This window comes from Hippopotamus amphibius, chromosome X, assembly GCF_030028045.1.
Source record: "Hippopotamus amphibius kiboko isolate mHipAmp2 chromosome X, mHipAmp2.hap2, whole genome shotgun sequence".
NCBI classification, from domain to species: Eukaryota; Metazoa; Chordata; class Mammalia; order Artiodactyla; family Hippopotamidae; genus Hippopotamus; species Hippopotamus amphibius.
Genome location: NC_080203.1, coordinates 47,938,786 through 47,963,305, shown reverse-complemented (window position 1 = coordinate 47,963,305; position 24,520 = coordinate 47,938,786). Strand labels below are relative to the sequence as shown.

Sequence of the window (24,520 nt, the reverse complement as noted above, 5' to 3'; positions counted from 1 at the left end):
TGACAATTACTGGCGTTAGCCTAAGAAAAAAATGATTAATAAGGAATTCTGCATACTAACAGCCTTCAAACTAGCCGAGCTCCCGCTCACAACCGAGTTATTCTCAGGCGGGAGACCAGCGCGCGGCGGGGGGGGAGGGGAGGCGGAGGAGGGAGTAGCGCTCTTGTGGACGTAACGCGGGCCGCCTGTGACGGAATGACGCCAGGGGAGGGGCCCCTGCGCCCGGCCCAGGCGCTTCCGGCTCGCGTGCCGTACGGAAGTGTGCTCTTGCGCACCGGAAGCCACCGGGAAAGAGCGATGGCGGGTTTAACTGTGAGAGACCCTGCGGTGGATCGTTCTCTACGTTCGGTATTCGGTGAGAGGAATTCGTTGAGCCAGGCATCTGGGTGGGACAGAAAAAGACAGGGAGCGGCGAGGGTTGCCTCCCTACACCTCATGAATCGCCGCGGGAGCCGGTGATGGGTCGGGCTTGCAGCTCGACCTGCCTGTACTGTGGGGCGGCCAGCCTGGTGGACTCGTGAGGAAAGTGATGCTCCCCTTACTCCGAGATCTAGCAGCCTTTCCACGATGTGGCTGGGGAAGTTAAACTAGCGTTCAGCTTATATGTTTCTCTTTTCGTGAGCTTCAGTTATCTAGAAGGCGAGGGTTCATGGCTACTGTGCCGTACTACTTCTCACCCCCGTCCCAGAATACAGGTTGTGTGCTGAGGATGTAGATCCTTGTGTCCACTTCCCGCCCTCTTATAAGGGCTTTCATCCTCTGCTTTTTACCTGTTACGTTTTAGTTCGTTGTTAGTGGTAGCGGCTACCCGGCGTCTTAAGGTGGATTGTAAATAAATGAATGAATGAATGACTAAGAGCTTGTGAAAGAAGTTTTAAAGAGGGTCGAGTCTATTCTGAGTAATCTTTTCAGCCGAAATAAGTTGGTTTTTTTAAAGTATGTGTGGTGATTTTAAAGCATCTCTTGGAAGGAACATGACAAGACAGTTCAGAATAATGTTTTTAATTGAAGTATAGTTGATTTACAACAGAATAATTTTTAAACATCCTCCACCACATTCGTGGTCATTCTCCTTTGAGTGAGTGTATATGTGGAAATATGGACATATGAGCCGGCTTTAAAAATTATAATATTGACATTTTTAGTAGTTATTGATAACACTTAAACACCTTCAGGTAAATACCAGTGCCTAAGTATTTATTTTCACCCTAGTTAAGGAAAATCTTACACATCAGTTCAGTCTGAGAACTGATACTTAGGAGTGCCTGCACCTTTTGTGTTTAGTCTCAGTGGTTTGTTTCTCTTGTAAATAAAGTCAGCAGACAGGATTGAAATCTTGTCTAAGGGAGTACCATGGAACCAGGATTGGAGGAATAATGTATTTGAACCAGTTGTTACATTTTCAGTGATATATGTAGGTACTTTCTTACTAAAGATCTAGGTTACAGACTCATAATTTTGATAAGTTATCTGTTTTCTTCCTTAGTGGGGAACATTCCATATGAGGCTACTGAAGAGCAATTAAAGGACATCTTTTCTGAGGTTGGACCTGTTGTTAGTTTCAGGTGAGAGCCCCGTTTACTACTTAGTGGAAGTTTCTTTAAAATCAGCACAATTTTAGCCCTTAGTGATATTGACAAGGTTGTTGCTGGTAGTGAGTTTTCACATGCATTCCTCTTTTTTTGTTAGTTTGTAGCAGGTTTATTGAGATGTAATTCACATACCATATAATTCATCTCCATTTTTACTAAAAGATACATTTTTTTTTTCATTTAAAAAGATGTGTAAAAAATATTTCAGTGAGACAGGGCCATCAGGTTGTCTTATAGTAGATCAAATTAGAACATGGCAATGTTAGAGGGCACCCTGTGTGTATGTAACATTTGTTCCTGACTCTTGGTTCTGCTCTCCAGGTTGGTATACGATAGGGAGACAGGAAAGCCCAAAGGTTATGGCTTCTGTGAATACCAAGACCAGGAGACGGCACTTAGTGCTATGCGAAACCTAAATGGGCGTGAATTCAGTGGGAGAGCACTTAGAGTGGACAATGCTGCCAGCGAAAAGAACAAGGAAGAGCTGAAGAGTGAGTATAAACCCAAGTTGTATGCAGCATGAGTTAGTAAAGATGTAACAATGAAGATTTTCCACTTAATGATATGTTTTAGCATCTGCTAAAATGGTTATCAGCCACACAGCTTCTTTACTTGACCCACCTGAGGTGCCTGCATTAGGGAAGTGTGTATCTTTGAGAAATAAGGTAAAGTTGAGCAGTCCTTCCATTGCCAAGGAGTTGATTTCCAGTTGAAGATGAATTACAGGTTTACCAAGCCACTAGTTGTGTTAACTATATCTGTTGTTAGTGTTTGCCACTCCTGTAATTATGTTGCCAGATATGTTACTGGTGGTGATACCAAGGCATTCTTGTGGCTTTTTTCATGAGGTAATAGCTCCAGAAATTCCATTTTGAAATTAGAATTTTTTTGTGAACCTTTTGCTTCTGAAATGACTCATGAAAGGACATGGATATGCCTAGTCCCTAATTTTGGTTAGCATTGTTCACCTATACGATCCCAGTCTCAGCTTTCCTCTGAGAGCAGAAAATACACTTTGTCACTTTCCTCCACAGAAATAAGAGACTTGCAAGTCACTTATTTCTCAGCTACAGAAAATTGAAAATTATCTACAGGTCCTTACAGCAACTCTGGGAAGTAGATACTTGAAATGATTTAGCTCTTTATTTTGCCTCCTTAATGTTTTTGTACTTTCTTCCCAATCAGGCCTTGGCACTGGTGCCCCTGTCATTGAGTCACCTTATGGAGAGACCATCAGTCCTGAGGATGCCCCTGAGTCCATTAGCAAAGCAGTTGCCAGTCTTCCACCAGAGCAGATGTTTGAGCTGATGAAACAAATGAAGGTAGGAGGAGGCATTAGGTTATGGATAAATCATATCAAGGATAAATCATATCAACTCTTCAAGGAGTCATTGATAAGTTAATGAAAAGGATTTCCTGAGCTCAAATAGAAAGTGTGCCTGTTGACCAACATTTCTTGCACCTTCAGTATTCTATATGTGCACAATATATTGTATGTTTCATACAAAGAGCTTTCCATTTTTTGTACACAAACACACCTACACAATCTGGCTGGGTTTTTGTGACCCATAGATATCAAATGGAGATGTTAAAATGTGGCTTTTTCCTAAATGGTGGTATTATGGTATTGAAATGCCTCTACCTTTCTCTTGCCTGCCATGACCAAGATTTTGTGTGTTATGTAAAAACTGATAATAGCTTTAAAAGCCTCTTGAATATTACATTTCTCAGATGGGAATAGTTCTAAGTCACTGTCAGTTTCTGAGTAGTAAGTATTGAACCTGATAATGAATCTCTTTATCTTCACAGCTCTGTGTCCAGAATAGTCCTCAGGAAGCACGGAACATGTTGCTTCAGAACCCTCAACTGGCTTATGCTTTGCTACAAGCACAGGTAGTGATGAGAATTGTAGATCCAGAAATTGCCTTGGTGAGTGTTTCTGGTTCTTTTGTGGAAATGCTCGGGTAAACCTTGAGTGGGGTAGAAACAGACAGCTCATAAATTTCTTTTCTCTTTTTAGAAAATTCTTCATCGCCAGACAAATATTCCAACACTGATTGCAGGCAACCCTCAGGCAGTCCACAGCGCCGGACCTGGCTCAGGATCCAATGTGTCAATGAACCAGCAGAATCCTCAGGCCCCTCAGGCCCAGTCTTTGGTAGGACTTTATCCCGTAACATTTTTTTATCTGCCTTGAGAATGTCATTTTCATTTTAGGAGGATATATTGAAAGAAGAATGGTCAGCAGCCAGAGATGATCATTTCAATTTCCGGGCGTAAAAGCAGTTAACAGGGTTGCAGAGTACATGGCATCTGAATGAATACAGATTTACTGCCAAGTTTGTAAAACAGAGATCCTTCCTTTATGCCCTTTTTTATATAAGCTGATTTTGTGTCTATGTGCATGCATGCCACTGTGGTTGGCACTTTGTTATTCCATATACATACAGTATCTCATCTAATACTTAGAGCGGTTATATGAGGTTGGCACTCTTCTTATCTCCATTCTTACTGATGAAAAAAGTAAAACTTATATTCCAAGTGTGACACAAAACCCTGAAGCTGTGAAAAATCGGTATATTTGAAAACTGAAAAATTTCTGTATGGAGAAAAACACCAAAGACAAATGACAAATTGGGAAAAAGTATTTGCCACACACATGATGGACAACAGGCTGATTACTTAAGGGCTGTTACTCATGTTCAAGAATGTTTATTGCCACATTTTAATAGTGGAAAATTGGAAACATCCTAAATGTACAACAATGGGAGAATGGAGAAAATGTGGTATATTTATCCAGTGAAATACTCTGTAACAGTTAAATAAACTACATGTGTCACCATGAATGATTTTCAAAAATGTAGTTTCATATAGCAGTTGAGATGAACTAGGATGCATGGTATCAACACAGATAACTCAAAAACATAATGCCATACAGAAATAAAAATAAGTGAATATGGAAATATTTCCAAAATATGGGATGCATGTGCCTGTACCTATCCCCAAAACATGTTGAGGGAGTTGCAAAGCATATGTTCAGTATGTAATGGTTTACGTAAAATTTCAAAACATGTAGAAGGATTCTCAAGTGGTTGTCTAAGAAGGGGATACCGGATACAATTGGGGAAGACCATATGGGAGATTTCAATTGTATATATAATTTGTTTCCTAAGCTGTGTGGTTATTTTATTCTCTATACAACTTATATATCTGAAGTTTTTCATAATAAACAAAAAAAACCTCCTATAAATGAGTAAGAAAATAACCTATAACCCAGTAGAAAACTATGCAATGGACATGAGCAGCTCATAAGAATGGAAATACAAATACATAGTAAATGTATGAAAAGTGTTCAACTTCAAAATAAGATAAATGCGAAGTACAGTAAGCTACCATTTTTCACCTGTTAGATTGGCAGAGGTAAACAACTTGGATGGCTCATACAAAGTTTATGGTAGGAGTCAACAAACATCTTCTAAATGGCCAGATATAAATATTTTTTGCGTTTGCAGGCCGTGGGTTCTGTCTTAACTACTCAACTCTGCCATTGGAGTGTGAAATGAGCCACAGAGAATACATAAACAAATGTGCATGATTGTGTCCCAGTATAACTTTATTTAGGAAACCAAGCAGTGAGCCAGATTTGGCCTCCAGGTCATAGTTTACCAACTCATGCTCTGATTCAATAAATACTTCTTCAGAAGTAGAAAGGAAATAAATTAAGGTCCAGAGAGGTTAACTTCTCCAAAAATAAAAATCTAAGTGGAAAATCCAGAATCTGAACCTGGTTCTGTCTGACCTCATAGCCTGTTTTCTCTAACCACCTCACTCTACAGTTTCTTCTTTTCTGTTCTAGAGTTTTGTGTTCTCTGAGAATATATGTGATTTTAAAAATATTTATATATATCTTAATTTTTTATTTATTGAGCTCTTTCTGTTTCAAGGGACTGCTCAGTTCTCTTGGGTATATACAGATGAAAACATAACTTTCTCTTTCCCTCCAGGAGCTTTAATGTAGCGTTAAAAAATCTTTTTTACATTCCCCCCCAAACCAGAATTATATCTGAGGACAGTGATGAGAAGATTGGTCAGAGAAAATTTTTCATCTTAAAAATGTAGACTACCAGCAGTTCTGTTTTTTTTTAAGTCCTAATCTCTTTCTTCTTGGGTTCAAGGCACTTTTTTTTAAACTCTTACTGCCAGGCCCTTGTCTTAAAGTCAACAGTAGGTGCTATATATGGCCTCACCACACAGATAAGACTTATCAATTTCTGCTTTTAGAATATGGTCCATCTTAATCATGTTCTATGTAACCTGGCTCATTGTGTGTATTGCAGCTTCTGTTCAAAGTGTAAATCTAATGCTGAATGAGGCATGCTCTCAGAAAAGGGTGTTTGGTAGAATATTTGGGGGTGTCAATTTGAAGAGTTTTTTAAGGTCATAGACTTTGTGTGTTGAGTCTCCACAGAGGCATATACATACTCTGGTTTTTCTCTTGGTCAGAGTGGAATGCATGTCAATGGCGCGCCTCCTCTGATGCAAGCTTCTCTGCAGGCTGGAGTTGCAGCACCAGGGCAGATGTCAGCCACTGTAACAGGACCTGGCCCTGGTTCCTTAGCTCCTGGAGGTACGTTTCCATTTAGAGTCTTCACTATTTTGGTATTTTGCTAGAGTTTTGGTATAGCAAATGGCATAGTGTAGCCAAATTATTATGTGGCAATGAGATCTTGATAGTAAATTAATGTATAGCTAGGCAGTATATATCCTAGGTGAAAGAAAGAATTTATTTCTTATATACAGTCCTATATGTTTGATTATGAGAGCAAAGGGAAAAACAGTAAATTGGAAAAGTACAGTAAAATTCCAAGTTAATGTGGGGAAAAAAGAATGAATGGAAACCAGATGAAGCCAGCAAACACAGAGAAAAGGGTATGACATTGTGAAGTAAGTAATAATAAACATAGAGTTAAGGTAGAAGGAATAAAATCTCATGTAGTCATTATTCTGCTAAATGTGAATGGACTGAATTCTCCCACTAAAAGCCAGAGACTGTCAGGTTAGGTTAAAAAGTACACGGGGGGATAAAAACAGAAACAAAATGCCTGGTCACATTTATTATTATTATATTTAACAAATGTAACATTGGATTTCATGAAATATGATTAGACCAAACAACAAAAGAAACAAAGAATTTTAAAAACTAATAACTTCACTAAGATTGTGTATATAGGAATTAATATTATGCTTGTGGCTTTTCGACATTCAACAATCATAGTGATTCCTCATATGAAACACCTATATGAACATATGTGTATCAGTATTTAAAGTTTTTTGTGCAACAAACTCCCTTGTTAATTTATCTAATCTGGGTTAGATTGACTACAGCACAACTAATGGGCAATAATTTGGCTTTAAATTGTTCTGGTTTATAGAGAAACCAGTCTAAAGAGCTAGGAACAGGGAATGGGAAAAGGGATTTTTAAATAAGTTTCAGCAAACTCACGACTTTCACTTATCCTATAGAGTTACCATTAAATTTAAATTATCTTTCATTGAAAGAAATATATTGTGTTGGACACATTTTTTGTGTGTGTTATGGGTGCCTAGCTTACCTTAAAATATCACAAGTTGTAATGTGGTCCTACTGCACATGACAAGTGTGCACCCCATGGCATATGCAGCTCATTTCATGTGTTACAAAACACCCAAACTGGTCTGTACCCTGTTCAGTGAGGCAAGTGCACGTCATGCACTTGGATGTCACAGCAATATCAAGTTGCTATAAAAGTGTCTGCTCTCCATTTCTGCACTTAACATTGTCACGAACTTTTACGATACAGTGTGTAGATCATTGTCATCTGTAGACCACACTTTGACAAAAAATCTGTAGACAAAACATAAGTAAGGACATTGGGAAATAAAATAATGAAATCAATAAGCTTGATTTAATACAGAGAGGGAGCCTTATATCTTTTGATTAGACTTCTCCATTAAAAAAATGACCATGTACTTAGCCATAAAATAAAAACAAATTTTAAAATGTAGAGATTTTACAGGTTGCATTCTCTGATTATAAGCCAGTAAAGTTAGAAATAATTAAAAGGTGACTGAAAAAAATCTTTACTTGTAAAGTTAAGAAACATATTCTTGGTAACCCTTGAATTAAAGAGGAAATTTAAAAAATTTATAAGTTATTTAAAAGATAGTGCACTTCATACAGAAAAGTGCAAGAAATAGTGAAAGCAGTATTTAAAGGAAAATGAATATCCTTAAGTACCTCATTAAAGAATAAAGGAACTCTGCTAGTTCTAAAGTATTAGAAAAATAATTTTTAACAAAACAACAAGGTACCAAGAAGAGGGAATTAATAAATATAAAAGTTGAAAGTAAGTGTAAAAGGAACTTAAGTAATTGAATTTCCAAGTGATGTTTTTTATGAATTTGTAGCATTTATAGTTCTGAAGTTATTAAAACTTAAAACTTCACTACAATTTTTGAGATACCCTGTACAAAGCTCTTTGTCAGTTGATGAGAAGGGGGAACAAACTACTAGAAAAGTAAGCAAAGAAAATGAGTAGGCACTTCATAGAAGAGCATGTCATAGAAGAGCAAATCCAAATGGCAACAAAAACATTCATTTATACTCAGGGGGTTGCAAATTAAATGACGAGATTTCACTTTACTTAAACCCATCAGACTAGCGAAAGTTTCAAAGATGACAGTATTGGTGGGGAGAATGGTAGTATACATTGCTGGTGGAAATGTGAAGTTTTTCAGCCTTTTAAGAAAGTAGTCTCACACTAAAAATTCATATACACTTTGACCCACCAATTCCACTTCTGGGAAGCTAGCCCATATAAATAAAAGTGCCATTACGTGATAGTGTAATATGAGAAATTATGCCCTTGATGCCTTCTGCCATTGCTTTCCTCGGATCTTAAATCTTTGTATTGTTTTGTTGAGTAGTCTGAATAAATCATAGAATGTTATGGCTAGAAGAGAGCTTTGAAATCATTCAGACCTCAAACGTTAGTATGCCTTAGCATCACCTGAAGGGCTTATTAAAACACAAATTGCTGGTCTCCACACCCAGACTTCCTAATTCAGCAGGTCTGAGGTAGGGCCCTGAGCTTTGCAGTTCTGACAAGTCCCTGGTGATGCTGACGCTGCTGGTCTGGGGACCACATTCTGAGAAAACACTGGTTTAGACAAACTTCTTCACTTTACAGATGAGGAAGCCTGGGGGTATGTTAATTTTATCAAATTAGTTGTTCAAAATAACAATTACTTAGTAGCATTAGTAGGACTAGCACAGATTCAGGTTCTTAATTCATGGTTCTTTGGTGCCTGGCATGTTAAATGGGATAAGAGAATGTGACATGTATTGTACTTGGATATTTTAGGTAAGTATTACTGAACTGCAAACAGTTCAGCTTGTCTTTTCTCCCCGCTCCCCACTCTCTCTTTTTGAGGAAAAGAGAATTATTGCTATATGGGAAGGACCAGACAAGGACTTATGGTACATGTTTAGTCTTTGTATAGCAATCATACCTCTGCTGGTTAGAGTAGACCCATAATTCTCAACACTATCAGACCCAGTGGCTCCTTTCTGTAACATAATCTTGCAGTGGCCCTTTACTATCCTAAAATGAAATGCACAGATGAAATAGCATACTTAACATGGCTTCCAAAAAAATCAATACAGTTACCCTAACTGTAGTATAAAGAAGTAAAAGGAAATTAATTCATAATAAAATAATATTATAAATATGCAAGTATTCAAGCACAACTACACTAGAAAACAAAAAATAGCAGTCAGATTCTTGCACCTATACTATAAAAGTAAAAAGACCCGGGTATGTTGTTTTGGCAATTCAGATAGCACAAGGACTGTTGACGATGATGCGATTTTCTGAATGGTGAAAATGAAAATTCAGTAAAGTTCTTAAGATACAGTACCCATAATTTACTCAGTAATTGCATTTTTGGAGAATTCAATGTGTGTGTGTGTGTGTGTGTGTGTGTGTAAAAACAGGGCAGAGAATCTCTTTGTTTACAAATAAAACAGACAAGTTGTAAGTTCAGATGATTGTAAAAAGGTTTTGTGTGAATGTTCAGCACGATGTTTGATAGTTTTGCAAAACAGGGTAATTCTTGATTTTGCAGAACTGTCTCATACATTGCAGGACATCTAGTATCCCTGTTGGCGTCTCATAAAATGCCAGCCATGCCCCCACAAATCTTTGTCACAACTGAAACAGTATACCCACCCATTTTACAAAGTACCCTGGGAGCAATACTGCCTCCTGTGGGAGGAGGTATGTGGGTAAGTGCCATTGTTCTGTATTACAGAACTCCCTCCAAGATATTGGTAACCAGTGAGATTAAGAATTCTTATTTAACTCACTTTTCTATCACCTAAGCCTGAAGTACACTAACGAACTCCATCTTCTGTATAACTGCATTGCTTAGTAGTAGTTGTTATCTTCCTTTGTAGGTTTCTGCTTGTGGGGCAGAAAGACAAAATTTGTTAACTCAGCCACTTTCCAAATTTTTTCCCCACTGTCCTAATTCATGTTTTCCTTTCCTGCCTTTTATCTTCTAGGAGGAATGCAAGCCCAGGTTGGAATGCCAGGAAGTGGACCAGTGTCCATGGAGCGGGGACAAGGTAAATAAATATGTCCAATAATGTGGACTGGACTTGGAAATGTTCTATATCTGCACTGTCTGATATGGCAGCCACTAACCACATGTGGCTATTCAAATATTAAATTAATTAAATTGAATTAAATTGAAATTAGGTAAAATCTAGAACTTAGTTCCTCATTCACACCAGCAACATTCTAAGTGCTCCGTAGCCACATGTGGCTAGTAGATACCATACTGGATATTGCAAATATAGAGGATTTCCATCATTGCAGAAAATTCTGTTGGACAGCACTGTCTCGACTTCTATCTAGTGATTCAAGCCCGGCTCTACAAGAATTGATGATGAAACAAATGGACCCTTTGTTTCTATTTAATTTATATTGCCTTTTCCTGATAGTTTAATGCTTCTACTGACATGTTCTCACTCCCTCTATGGAGATCTGAGTAAGGAATTTTAATAATGAGCATGTAGTATGTGGCTGGGTATGTGGAAGACTAAATTTAAACCCCAGACAAAACTGAGAGGGGAGCAAAGGTCTGTGAAGCCTGCTTGGTAAGTGTATGTTATACTGAGGCAGTAACACTGGATGTCATGGCGGCAGCCACTCCAAAATCTCCATGTTATTTCTCTATGTTACTGGAGTTTGAAGAAAAAGAAAATGCAGTGATTCGGTTGAAACCAACATCAGGAAGAGAGCGTGAGAAAACAGAAGGGACTAACAATAAAACTGAGTGCATCCTATAGGCCACGCACTTTAATTTTCATAAACAATCTTGTGAGTTAGGTGGCAGCACCTCAGTTCTCAGGTGAAGAGTTGGAAGCTCAGTGTTCTGAGTTACTTCCTCGAGGGGACATGGTAAGTAAATGCCGGTATCTGTGTAATGTGCACTGGGCTTGGTGCACTCATCTTCTCTTCCAGCTAAGAAGTGGCAGAGCTAAGATTCCAAAGTCTCTGACTCCAAAATCTATCCTCTTTCTGTCAATCCACACTGCTTCTATTAACTTCCAAAAATGCTTTTTAATGTCTTCAATTCTTATTCATTGTGTCCTTGTGATGAGAAAAAACCACTTTGGACAAGTATAGGGAAACTTAAGTTACTTATTAGCATATGGTCTATAAGTAAGACCCATTTAAAAAAATTGTTTTTAATTTATTTTTTTTGGCTGTGCTGTGTTGCTTGTGCGATCTTAGTTCCCCAGCCAGGGATTGGACCTGGGCCATGGCAGTGAAAATGCTGAGTCCTAACCACTGGATCACCAGGGAATTCCCTAAACCCCTCCCTTTTTTTTTAAAGCAGAATACTAAGATATAGGCCTGTGCACCATACTTCTTGTCTGTGGTTTGTATACCAGTGCTGGTTTCTGAAGTGACAGAACTAATAATCTTGTCAGGCAGTGGACAGTGAAACAAGCTTTTGTCCAAACCCCTCATCTGAGCAACCCATGCTTTATGCTGTTGTGTCCCACCCCCCTCGGCCACTATCAGTAGATCATGTATGTGCCCTAAAGTATTTTTGCAGTAGTGAGAAGAAATTAGAATTCAGTCATACCTCTACTTTTCCCCCAGCCATCAATAAGGCAAACTTTGTTTAATACACACTTCCGCAAGACATCTTCTTTCCTGATACAGTTATCTTCACCTTTCTGGTCAAAAGTTAACAAAGGGAAATGACTTGAGTTTTGAAGATATATCAAGGATGTCTTGATAAAGAGACAAAATGAAACTTTTATAGTTTTTTAGTACTCAGCAGAGGAAAAAAGAATCTTTCATTTGTACCCAGTATATCATTCTTTTCCTGTAATCCATGCTTCTTTTGCACATTTATAATGGTGAAAAGAGACAGTGAAATGTTTAAGAAGAGACTTCTTACCTTCCGCCACCTTTGTTTAGTGTGGCACCCGTGTCATCTTATTAATCTTTGTTTTCTGATGTCATGATGTTTATTTATCAAAAACTTACAGTGGGAGAGTACTTCTTGAGGAGTGATATTCTCTTTGTCTAAAGTTCATTCACTGCATTTCCCCATTTGATAGGAGCAATTTTTGTGCTTTAAAGTATGACAAAAATAATACTGCACCACCTCTGTTATGGACTTTTCCAGAATAACTCTTGCCGTCCAGATTCAGTACCATTTCTTTCATTTTTTGCTTATGAAAATATGTTTACCTTCTTTGCCTAACTAGGGATTCAGAAGCATCCTTTCTATATTTTGTTTCTTTTTTTCATAGTGTCATAAGATTTAAGGCGAATCCTAGTAGCAGAGGTGAAAATTGAAAGTGGCTGGTTATTCCTGCCCAAGTAAAATCAGTGGCCCCAGGTTGTACTTTAGGAAGCAATGTCATCAAAGCAGAACAGTTTCAGATCCCAGAGAAGCTCATATAGTTTAGGAAGATTTTGTAGCCTAGGGCAAGGTAACTTATATGTGTAAATCTTCATTGTCTGTATGCCTCTGCGTGTGTGTGCAAGCTATTTTAAGTGTCTGCTCTTTCTCCTTTTGAACTTACTGCTCACCTAGGAACCCTACAGCACTCGCCCGTGGGACCCACTGGGCCTGCATCAATTGAGCGAGTTCAAGGTACCCATTGTATCTGCGGGTTTCCTTTTGCTTGTGGTGTTCAGGGTGGGACGTTGAGAGGTAAAGGGCTGCTCGGCAGTCATCCTCACATTCAGAACCCAAAAGGGGGGTGTTTTGGGTTTTTTGTTTTTTAATTTTTTCCTGTTGGGGCCACAAAAGCCTAAGATTGACCTCTTCACACAGGGCAGAGAACATGGATGATATGGGCATCTGTCCAAGGCTGTACTCCCTCCCTACTGGTGTCAGGAGGCTTGGATGGAATAGTAGTCTGTAAGGAGACAGCAGGTTCTTGCAGAGCCACAGCAGTGTTCACATATGCGAGGACCCTAACTCTCTTTTGTGACTCTGGTCCTTGAACTAAGATTGATTATAAGCAAAACCAGGAGCCTAAGTTTCTTCAGGTTGCAGTGCTAGGCCTTGGCAGGTTGCTCCCCAGTTTGCTCTTTACATAATTCCATCCATACCGCTGACATAGCACAGATTCTGCCTACACCCCGCTTCTGTTCTTGAGCTGCAAGAGAAGTCTACTGTGGTGAGGTTTCACCCACTCTAAAGTGTCTGAACTATGTTGTCACTGGTATAAAGAGTCATTTCTTCTTGCCTTATCTGTCCTTTACAGCAGTAACTCCCTGTTTGTTTCCCCATCAGTGCCGATGCAAGACCCCAGAGCAGCTATGCAGCGTGGGCCCTTGCCTGCCAATGTCCCAACTCCTCGAGGTCTGTTGGGAGATGCTCCAAATGACCCACGTGGAGGCACTTTACTTTCTGTAACTGGAGAGGTAGAGCCTAGGTAAGCACTGACACAGAAGGAAAAGATTTGAGGAATCTGAATTTTACCTTGCTTTGAGAACAGAGTCATTTCATACCAGTTGTGCCTGTTTGCCTACTTCAGAAGATAAGCATTCGTGGCTGCTGTCCAAGACGAAGCACTTCCTAGGCAGAACTTTGTAGTTGAGTATGTCATTTTGAACTAACCATTGCTACTCCATCCTCAGAAATTGGAAATTCTAGCTGACATATCTGAACAGGAAAAACTTGTATTACTTATTGGTAGTAGTAATACTAATAATAACAATAATAATAATAATTGATATTAGTGGGGATTATGACTCTGAATCTGCTCTGAGTACTTTACTGAGATCATCTCATTAAATCCACACAACAGCCCTATGAGGTTGATACTAATATCAGTCCCATGTTACAGATGAAGAAACTGAGGTATAGAGAAGTTAAGAAAATGTGCCCAAGATCACCCAGCTAATAAGTGATAGAGCCTAGGTTTGAACCCATACAGTAACCCATGTTCTTAAGCACCGTACTGCGTATTCATTATATATAATGAATATCCCTTAATTCCACCTTAATTTGAGTTCCCTGGCCAAGTATGAAATTCTAGAATACATGGATTTACATCTCTTTAGCTTTTCTTTGACCTGTTTCATGTTATTTTCTTAGCATTTGCAGACTGATGTTTGCATCAGTTCTTTATCTAATTTTTACTTATTGATATTCTGGTTGACAATTTTTTCATGTTGTTTTGTTCTGTTTTAAAATATAACATTTTTTTCTCCATCTCTAGAGGTTACCTGGGACCACCTCATCAGGGTCCGCCCATGCACCATGTCCCTGGCCATGACAGCCGTGGCCCACCCCCACATGAGATGAGGGGAGGGCCATTAGCTGAGCCCAGACCTCTAATGGCAGAGCCAAGAGGACCCATGCTAGATCAGAGGGGTCCACCCTTGGATGGCAGAGGTGAGGGGAAACCACATCACAAGGCTGACTGGTAGTTGTGGGCTCATGATGAATGTGCTATTTTAGGCTCCAATCTAGGATACAGAATGCTGGGGCAGTAGGGTTGGCAAGCATTTTTCAGGTTTATCTGCGAATCTGAGAAATTGAGGAGGAGAAGGCATTCTCATGTAGTTGAGGGGAGATGTGACTGGAGAAATAGATTTCTTTCTTTCTTTGATTTTTGGTTCTTGTTAGAGTAAAGGTGGGTAGCTACTCAGTGATTTTTTTGTAACTTTTTTTTATAGGTGGAAGAGATCCCCGAGGCATAGATGCACGAGGGATGGAGGCACGAGCCATGGAGGCAAGAGGATTAGATACTAGAGGATTGGAAGCCCGTGCGATGGAGGCCCGTGCAATGGAGGCTCGTGCAATGGAGGCCCGTGCAATGGAGGCCCGTGCAATGGAAGTCAGAGGGATGGAGGCAAGAAGCATGGATACAAGAGGCCCAGTCCCAGGCCCTAGAGGCCCTATACCTAGTGGAATCCAGGGTCCCAGTCCAATTAACATGGGGGCAGTTGGCCCCCAGGGATCCAGACAGGTATGTTTAACACTCACTTCTCATTTCTATGTGAAATCTTGACCTATTCAAGAATTGATTATTGAGGCTGATTATTACTGCTTTCTGATTTGGGTTGTTTCTCAGCTTGTTGGGGAAGATTAGGATCTCCCTTCCTTTAGTTTCTGTGTTCGTTAGGGTGGTGGTTTTCTGACTACCAGGATTATAGTCCAAAAGTGTAACCTTGAACCACAATTTCAAATTCCATTCAGAGCAGAACCCCTGATTTTAGGGGATAGAGAGCACATCAGTAGAATTTAGGCATGGATAATTTGAAAAACCTCCCCCCAAATAATTCTACTGTATAACCCTAAGAACCACTGCATTAGAGCATGTGAAGAGCTGTTAGTGGTCATTTAGCTAATCTTAGGTTTTCAGAAATCTATTTTATTTTACTTTCATCACATAGCCTAAAGTGAACAGTGGAGTATGAAAGACAGTTTACTAATGCTCTCCTTTAAAGCTGTGCAACTGAGTTCTTATCTCTTCTTTCTCTTTATTTGGCTTTCTCCAGCTGTGTGTAGCGGTGGTCTTTGATTGTCTATGTGTTGTCATCTCCATCATTTTTACCCCTCCAGTTGGTTGTCAGGAGGTGGTATGTGTGTATCTTCCCTCTGAGTTTCTTTGTTTTGTTTTGTTTTTCTGCTAACACCTTCATCTCCCTCTAGCCCCTCTACCTTCATTTTCCCTCAATGTGACGTCCTTCTTCCTCTGTGTACTTCTGTTTCTCTTCTCTCTTCCATATGCTTCTGTGCCTTACTTCCCCTCGTGTGTGTGTGTGCACACACACGCATGTACAAGAGAGAATTGTATTGTCAGAGCTGGAATGTAACATGTCAGTCATCCAGTTCTCTCATTTTATAGGTTTGGAAACTGAGACGCAGGAATTCAGGCGACTTATCCAAATCCACACAACTAAAAAGTGGCAGAGCAAGGAATAGAACCCACTGTTTTTTCTCCTATACTACTCTGTCCTATTATCTGCACGTTGTGTATGTGTATATGTGTGTCATCCCTCTTTAATATGAAATATGAATATGTTGTTTTCTGGTATGTATAGAAAAGAACTGTTATCTATTGTTTTTCAAGTTTTATTTTTAAAAAATGTGCTTGTGGGCTTTGATTTTTATTTTGCCCTCTATGGTCAGTAGCCTCATAATAAAAATGGGTCTTACAACAAATATTCGTTGAGCACCTACTATGTACCAGACAGAGGTATACATACTGGGGATGTAGCAGTATGAACAAAATGAAATCCTGCCACCATGGAGCTTGTATTCTAGTGGGAAGATAAATAACTACATGATGTCCTTACATAATTCTGTCAATAATTCTTTGGAGAAAGATGTTGAAAATAATGGTTGGAAGACCATTTGTTGATAATTTCTTGCTGCTTTATCTGCTAGTACTTGAACTCATTATCCTGTAATACTACATTTATTATAGCTTTCATTAGTAGATTCTATAAAGCCAATTGGTCCTGAGGTAGAGAAAATAAAAATTTTATCTTTAAACTTTTTTTAAATTGTTTACTTATAAATAAATATATAAAATATATTCACTCATGTATAAAAGATATACAGTAAGAACCTCACTTCTTCCCTGTATTTGTCTCCTTTGTGACCCCCATCTCCTATTGACAATCACTTTTATTATAATGTAAGTTTCTAGCAAATAAGAATATATGTTCTTATTTTTGCAAATATGAATATACATGAATTCTTATTTTTTCCTCCTTTCACTGTTCTGCACCTTATTTTTTAACCTAACAGTATTATCCTTAATTCATAATTCTAAATCAAATTTTAAAATTAACTTCAGTCCACCTAGTTGGAAACTTTTTGGTAAAAGGCTTATTACTAGGGTGATTATATAACTTATTATCCAAACAGGGACACATTTGAGAGTGCTATCAGTAATTACTCTGGGGCAAAAGCTTAAACTAGGACTGTCTTAACAAACCTGGATATGTGGTCACCTGTATTATTAGTTGTCTGCTTAGAACAGGCTCTTCTGGAAACTTTAAATGGCCTTTATTAAATGGTTAGATCATATTACAGTACCTCAAATTAGTATTGACTGAAACTTCAAAAAGGTTATTCTCATAGATTTTTCAGGTCCATAACATCTCATTAAGCTTCAGGCTGGTCTCTGGATTCAGTGTTGATAAAGAACAGAAACTGATAATATTCTCGCAGTCTGTACAAAGCTGTACTAATGCTTCATGTCTTTAATGTCTTTGGGAAATAAGTTAATGAATGCAAATGAATGTTCCAGATAACAGAATTATTCATTCAACCAAGTTTTAAAACTATTTTAATGAAAAATCATCTATAAAGTGTACTATGCTTCCTTCTCTTAAACAGGATACAGAAAATGATTTTGACCATTTTTGATTACTCAAGGTCATCATTAAATGTACTCATTATTGTATATGCTATCATAGAAAGCATAGTTATCTGCTGTTTTGGTTTCTGGTGTCCTTCACTGTCAGGCTCTTCACATTGCTGTCATGATATCTGCTTCTAATGGTTTATCCATGTTTCTTTCATGCTTTGCTGCTTCTCATCTGCTGGGGAAGCAGGTAACATGTTTGTTAACAATTTGTGTTTAATAACGGTATCACCTAAGCTCTGGATGAATGCCTGAATGTGAACATAATTCCAGCATAGGGACCTCTTAACAGTTATTCTAGGCGTTCTGAGGCCTTCTCCTTGGGTTCTGGTTGTCTTCCAAAAGATTGAAGCTGTCGAAGATCTTAAGTACCAGTAAGCATGATATAACTGCACTTTGTTAACTCAGGTCAGTCATGTTTCTTGGTCTGTATTTAGCAGAAAGCATCTGCTGCTTATTCTCTGAGGAAAGTTATAAAAAGCAAATGTTGGGCTAACAGTAGTCTTTTCCCCAGATGCCTTCCCATCTCCTTTCTGCCTCTGTCATTATGATTGTCTCTGCCTTACTCGTGAGATAGGGCCCTTTGGGACGAACCGCCTTTGTCTGATTGAACTAGAGGTAGGCAGTATCCCTGTGAATGTAGCTTCCCTAGTGGACCAGCATACATTATTCTAGGATCTGTTGGCTTTCATTTCTGTTTCCACTGAGCACTGGTTTCTAGGATGCTCTCAATTTTTCCTGTGCTTATGTAGCTGAATTTTGCTTGATCTAGTTGTGCTGTGTGATATTTATTGATGAGGCTAGAGCTGTTGTAAGCAAATGTGTCAACTTGCTAATTGATCTCTGGCTAAACCCTGCCTTCTGCCGTTGCTAACAGTAGGGAATGGTCTTCAGAGTCATTAATTTGCTTTTTTTACTCATATCTACAATCAGGTATTTTTTCACATTGCTGTTATTACTGGATTCTGCCTACCTAAATGAGAAGTATTAAAAATCTCTCCTCATCTCTCTCTGTGCACACAGGTCCCAGTCATGCAGGGAGCGGGCATGCAAGGAACAAGCATTCAGGGTGGAGGCCAGCCTGGTGGCTTTAGTCCTGGCCAGAACCAAGTCACTCCACAGGACCATGAGAAGGTAATAATGCTGTCTGGCTGCCTCCATATGCACAAGTCTTTTCACAGTCACCATGTGGAGGTCCTGGGTCTTCAGAATCCCTTTGGAAGTGATGTTTATATTCTTAGAACTCTTTATGAGCTTGTTATCTGAAAATCTGTGGGCTGGTCCTAAAATTCTTAAATGGATGTATGTAAATGGCAGCTTATCTTACATTTCAGACTCATCTGCCAATTGTGCACAGGCCTGATTGACCTGAAAATCCAAATCCCTTTCTTCCTCCCTTTTCTACCTTATCCCTAAAAACAATAGGAGATTCCCTATGAGCATATCTTTCTGTTTCTATATTTGACCATTGTAGGGAGCTCATATCTGATGGAAAGGCTAAAACTTGTGAAAGGAGAAACTTTTAAAGCAGGATTAAAAACTAGACTTCCCAGGGCTCACAGATACTGTCTTAGTCTGTAAGAATTTGGGGTTCATGAAGATGTCTGTTTTGAGTCTTCTGATCTTAGGCATTTTACTTGTGCTTTTCATTGTGCCTTTTCTCACCAGCTGGTTTTGTTTTTTATTTTGGTTTGGTTTGATTTTTTTTTTTTTTTTGGCCTGCTGTTTTCTGTGTGTGAACTGTCCTTCCTTTTTGGACAGAAGCTGCTAGTGGTTTTTTAGCTGCCATCATTAAAACTCACTACCTTTTTTCCCTCTGCACAGGCTGCTTTGATCATGCAGGTTCTTCAACTAACTGCAGACCAGATCGCCATGCTGCCTCCTGAGCAGAGGCAGAGTATCCTGATCTTAAAGGAACAAATACAGAAATCTACTGGAGCGCCTTAGGAGGTGAGCAGATTTACCCTGCCTGAGTCAGACAAGCTCCCTGTGCATTTGGGATATATATTCTCAAGATTAACCAACAAGATTCTCCTGATCTCAAGACTCTCCAAGGCCTGCACTCCTCTTGGCTAGACCCTTCATCCTTCAGTAGCTTAGTCCCTGTCATGACAGGGGAAGGTGATAGGCATTTGTTTAGTTGTTGAATTGATTATAATCTAATTTAACCTTTCTTTCCTAATGGCAAAAGTGACATGATCAGTTTAACCAAATTAATCAAATACAGAAATGTAGAAAGTTAAGGGTAAAAGCTCTACTTTCTCAATCTCATTCCCTAGACATAACCCCTAAATATAGTTTGATGTGTATTCTTCCAGAATCAGTTGTTATTTTATTCCAAACTATCCCATCAAAATGAAGAAAATACAAACCATTTCAATAAAATGTACAAACATTCAGTTTCCAGTATTTATTTTACATAGGTATTTTGAGATTAAACTATTACAGCACATAATTTAAGGTAGTGAATGTCCAACATTGCCATCAGTCCCTCTACATTTTCCAGGTTGCTGTACACTGCTGCCCTTATTTTTCTTGCTCACCAGTCAGGTAAAAAGGAACATAATCATGTGACCTAACTTGATTACATGTATTGGTGTTTCTTTTTAAAAATTTTTTCCCCAACATCTTGTGTTTCATAAACAATTCTATTTTCTAAAAACAGTTTAAAAATTTACATTGTCCCAATATCAGTTTGAATGTCACATTTTGAATTTTTCCTTTTTACTCCATCTTTATTACGATTCCCATCCGTGTATTATCATATAGCACTGAACTCGTTTACACTAACTAGCAGTCTTTACTAAATATATTTTAATCCATATTTGTAATGTTGTTAAAACATCCAAACTGGAAGTATGCATTATATCTGTATCTAGACTTTAAATGACTGAACTTTAATGGGAAGCTGTCATAGATGGATGGGGCTAGACTTTCAGTATGACCAATACTTTTAGTTCAGATACCCAAAGCATTCTATTTTCTTCAGTAAAAGAATTGACTACTATTATATTCAGAGGAATATACTTTTCCTAATTTATTTATGCCAGAGAAGGCATTCCCTACAATGTGAGGAAATTATGTTTTGGGATAGTAGAGGTAAAAATGTTTCTGAAAGTTCTTTCATTGTGTATTCTTGCTTATAAGATACCTCATTTCAAAGCCTTGCATATCAACCACAGGGCAAAGTTTTTTGTTTGTTTTTTCTTTTATTTTGAAATAATTAAAAATTCACAGGAAGTTGGGAAAATAGTACAAAGAGCCTCGCGTACCCTTCCCCTAGCTTCCTACAGTGATAACATTTTGGCAAGCTGTTGTACACAATACCTCTTTGGTTTATAGTGCAAAAGGAAGAAATTGATGTTGGTACATTACTGTTAACTAGACTACAGACCTTATTCACTTTTTACCATTTTTTTTAAACCTGCATTAATGTGTGAGAGAGTGTGTGTGTGTGTGTGTGTGTGTGTGTGTGTGTGTGTGGTATGCGCACATGCGCACATACATAGTTCTATGCAGTTTTACGCAGGGAATGTTTTAATGTGTATTTGCTGGTATTTGTGCATACTGTAGCCGAGATGTTGGCTCTCCCTCCATCCTATACCTTGCTGGTTTTGATTCAGCTCTGCTGTCATTGACAGGCTTATGTACCATTACCATCAGGTCAGTGGTTCTCAACCAGAGGTAGTTTTGCCCCCTGCATGACATTTGGAAATGTCTGGAAACATTTTTGGTTATCACAGTTTTAGGGGGTATGGTATGCTACTGGCTTTCAGTGGGTGGAGACCAGAGATACTGCTAAATATCCTATAATGCACAAGACATCCCCCGGTAACAAAGAGTTCTCTGGCACTAAATGTCAGTAGTGCTGAGGCTGAGAAACTCCACTGTAAGGGGTGATTACTTTGGGGAAGCAGGAGGCAGACACCTTAGGAATCAGTCCCTGGTGATTTGCTCTTATGCATAGCCTCCCTCTCCTACCTTTTAATTTTTTTTCCTGATGTTTGGGGAAGAGAACTTTGTCTCCACTTCTAATGGCTTTCTCCCAACTTTTCCTTACAGGTTTTCAAAAATACCTGGCAACAAATCTGGAAATTAATTCCATAATTTTGTTGAAATGTTGCAAAAAGATGACTCCTGCATCCTAACCCATGAATGACTCAAATTGGTGCCAGGTGGAGGACTCCCATCACCTTCTCTCAGAACAAAATCAGTTCATTCTGTTGTCTTAGTTTGTATATTTTCTGTGACTTGAAATAAACTTTGAACACAATTTTAGTATACTGCAAATTGATATATATGACCTTTTTGCTTTTAAAAGGCTGAACACCAAGGGTGAAACCTTACGTGTGTTTTCTACCCTTACTGCAGTATTGTACTTTAATGTTATGTTGCCATAGCTCTGTTTTTCCTTTTAAGTTAATGATTTATTCTTCTTGATGATATTTGAGAATTTCTCAGAAACAGTGTTTTCTGGAACTTATTTTTTGCTTAGTTTGCTTCCAACAGGAATAATATTATTTGCCCTTTGAGAACCTGCTAGAACTTCTGAGTCTACTGGGAGAAAATAGCATGTGCTTAGAGCTATAAAATGTTCAGAAAGCCAACAAAGCAAAGAGCCTACCTAGCACAGCAGTGTATTTAGTTTAGAAAAATCCAAATATCAAGATGTATTTTTTGTCTACTCACATGCATAGTTCAGAGTTAAGACAAAGATGATGTATGATCACTGGTTTGAGTGTGTCAACAACACAAGAGACTGTTGACATTTTCTTGTCTGTTCTAAAACTCTTCAGTCTGGGTAGTCAACTTTAAAAGTTAAGAAAGCCACTAATTTTTCACATGTTCAAGATAAAGTAAACATTGAACAGAAATCAAACAAAATACATTTCATCCTGCCTTCTAAATAATTACTAACCTACAGCCCTACCCAGTAACCAAATTTATTCTGGGAAATTAAAACATAGAAACTCTAAAACTTTTACATTTTTCTCATTTATTTTAAGAGGACCAAATGTAGAGCATAAGCAGTCAGATTGCCCATTAGGCCTGCCCTGCTTGCTTCCTTTCAAATGGGTGTGAACATAATCAGTGCTACTGGCTCTAATCTATGGCTCTTCCAGCCTAGTATTCTCTCTCTCATAGTGGCATTAAGGAGAAACATGATTTCTCTCCATCAGGCCAACCTCAAGAGGTTAAGAGGTGCCTTAATAATTAGTAAAGTTCCACTGGAACTATTCCTGAGCCTATTTATGTTCTCAGAGTCCTAGCCTCTGGGTTAGGATTATGGTCAAGTGAATTAAAAGCCTACCATAGGCTTAGAGAATGTAATAGCATATTGCTTACATGTCAAGCAAAAGAATGCAAAGATAATCAACTTTATGAGAGACATTAGAATTGAGGGATTTTCTACTCTGATATATAAACATTTACTGCAACAAAAATTTGCTGAATAAGATACTTGATATTACAACCTAGAAAGAAAAACTTGCTCAAAACAGCTGAGGAGTTTTCTGGGTATCCTGCTCGTCCCCAGTTCGGGCTTAGATGTTGATTATGTGTAGGATTTATTATCATCATTACCTTTTCTGCCTACTTCCATGAACATTCTAGGCCTTGATATATTGATTTTAGCATCGGTCATATCTTGAAGTGTCAATATATTTAGACATTTAAGACCAAGAGTGCAGCCTTTCTCCTTAGGAACTCATTGTAAGTTTCAAGAACACTAAAATTCCAAATCAGACTTACTGAAGATCAAATTATAATTTGGTCAGCAGTTGTCTAATAGGAACCATATCATCAGGGTTCCATTGTGCATTTTCCTAAAGCCTTATTAAATTTAAATTAGCTGAAATCCAGGAAATTGGTAACAGCAGGTGTATCCCAGTCTATTCCCACAGAAACATCCATTAGTATGTTTTCCTCCTGTCCAGTTAATAAATGAAACACATTAGCTACCGTGAGTTCATGACCTACTTTTATTTTGTTCAGACTAGTGACAGAAAAAAATGGTTTTACTAATCCTTCAAGTCATGTTGGTTTCTGGATAATTAGAAAAAATCATTTATTCATTTCTGGTCACTTAATGGTAGAGAAATAGGTGCTATAATGTTAATTCAGTAGAAACATTCTTGTGAATCTAATGATTTCAGTTGTCTTTGGGCGCAACAAAATGTGGATTATTTTTCCTCTTTTAAGGGCCCTGGTCTTCTTTCCTTCTACTGATTCACTGTGACTACTGACATCCCAGAACCAGGTGGGTGGAAGAAATAAAAAGCATTTTGATAGGAGAAAGAAAAGGCATTTTGCTTATGTCATTAGGTGAATGATTCCTTAATGAATAGTTACATAGGAGCCAAAAAAAAGTTGTCAAATTTTAAATTATCTTTTTTTAAGACTAGACATTAATAACCCACCTTGATAAAAATGGCAATAAAGAGCCCTTGTTGACTAAATAATCATCCTAAGATGGAGTTCAAGTTTTCACAATTATTTCCAACAGAACAATGCAAGCTAATGAAAACATAGCTGACTTTCAACTATAATACAATTTCAATTACGATTAGCATACTTTCAAAATTTTCTTTTCCAAATGGAGAGCCTAGACAAAGTAACAGAAGATTTAATCATTAAGCGAAGAAAATCCTTCATTTTTTGACAAGCAAAAATAAGTAAAGTGTAAATTGCTGTTCACACTGGATAAGACCATGTATAACAGTAAGAATGTACATAGTGTTATATAGGGATTGGGTTCTTGGTAATTTTATGTTCATTGTTTTACTATTTATGCTTATTATTATGTTTTGTCATTAATTCTTTAATAAATTTTTATTTTAAAAAATCACCCTACTTAGAAATCTTCTTTGCGGGTGGGAGGGAGAGGGGAACCCCGTGACCCAGAGTCCAGGAGACAATAACACTTGGAATCAACAAAATCACCTGGGGTTAAATTGTG

General features: G+C 38.2%; 1 protein-coding gene across 1 annotated transcript; it reads left to right on the top strand.

The window, feature by feature from the left end:
- Positions 1 to 245: 245 nt before the first annotated feature.
- Positions 246 to 24,394, top strand: CSTF2 (cleavage stimulation factor subunit 2). The gene is made up of 14 exons (XM_057718934.1): positions 246 to 355; positions 1,487 to 1,565; positions 1,914 to 2,083; positions 2,778 to 2,914; positions 3,402 to 3,521; positions 3,613 to 3,750; positions 6,096 to 6,219; positions 10,198 to 10,260; positions 13,467 to 13,608; positions 14,398 to 14,573; positions 14,858 to 15,150; positions 18,586 to 18,696; positions 19,387 to 19,512; positions 21,625 to 24,394. Exons 1-13 carry the CDS (start codon positions 298 to 300, stop codon positions 19,507 to 19,509), a joined length of 1,734 nt encoding a protein of 577 aa, XP_057574917.1. The 5' UTR covers positions 246 to 297; the 3' UTR covers positions 19,510 to 19,512; positions 21,625 to 24,394.
- Positions 24,395 to 24,520: the final 126 nt, after the last annotated feature.

Coding starts and splice junctions, on each gene's coding strand:
- CSTF2 (XM_057718934.1), top strand. CDS start 298: ATGGCGGGTTTAACTGTGAGAGACCCTGCGGTGGATCGTTCTCTACGT. Junction 13,609..14,397: donor ACTGGAGAGGTAGAGCCTAG/GTAAGCACTGAC, acceptor CTCCATCTCTAG/AGGTTACCTGGGACCACCTC. Junction 15,151..18,585: donor GCCCCCAGGGATCCAGACAG/GTATGTTTAACA, acceptor CTGTGCACACAG/GTCCCAGTCATGCAGGGAGC.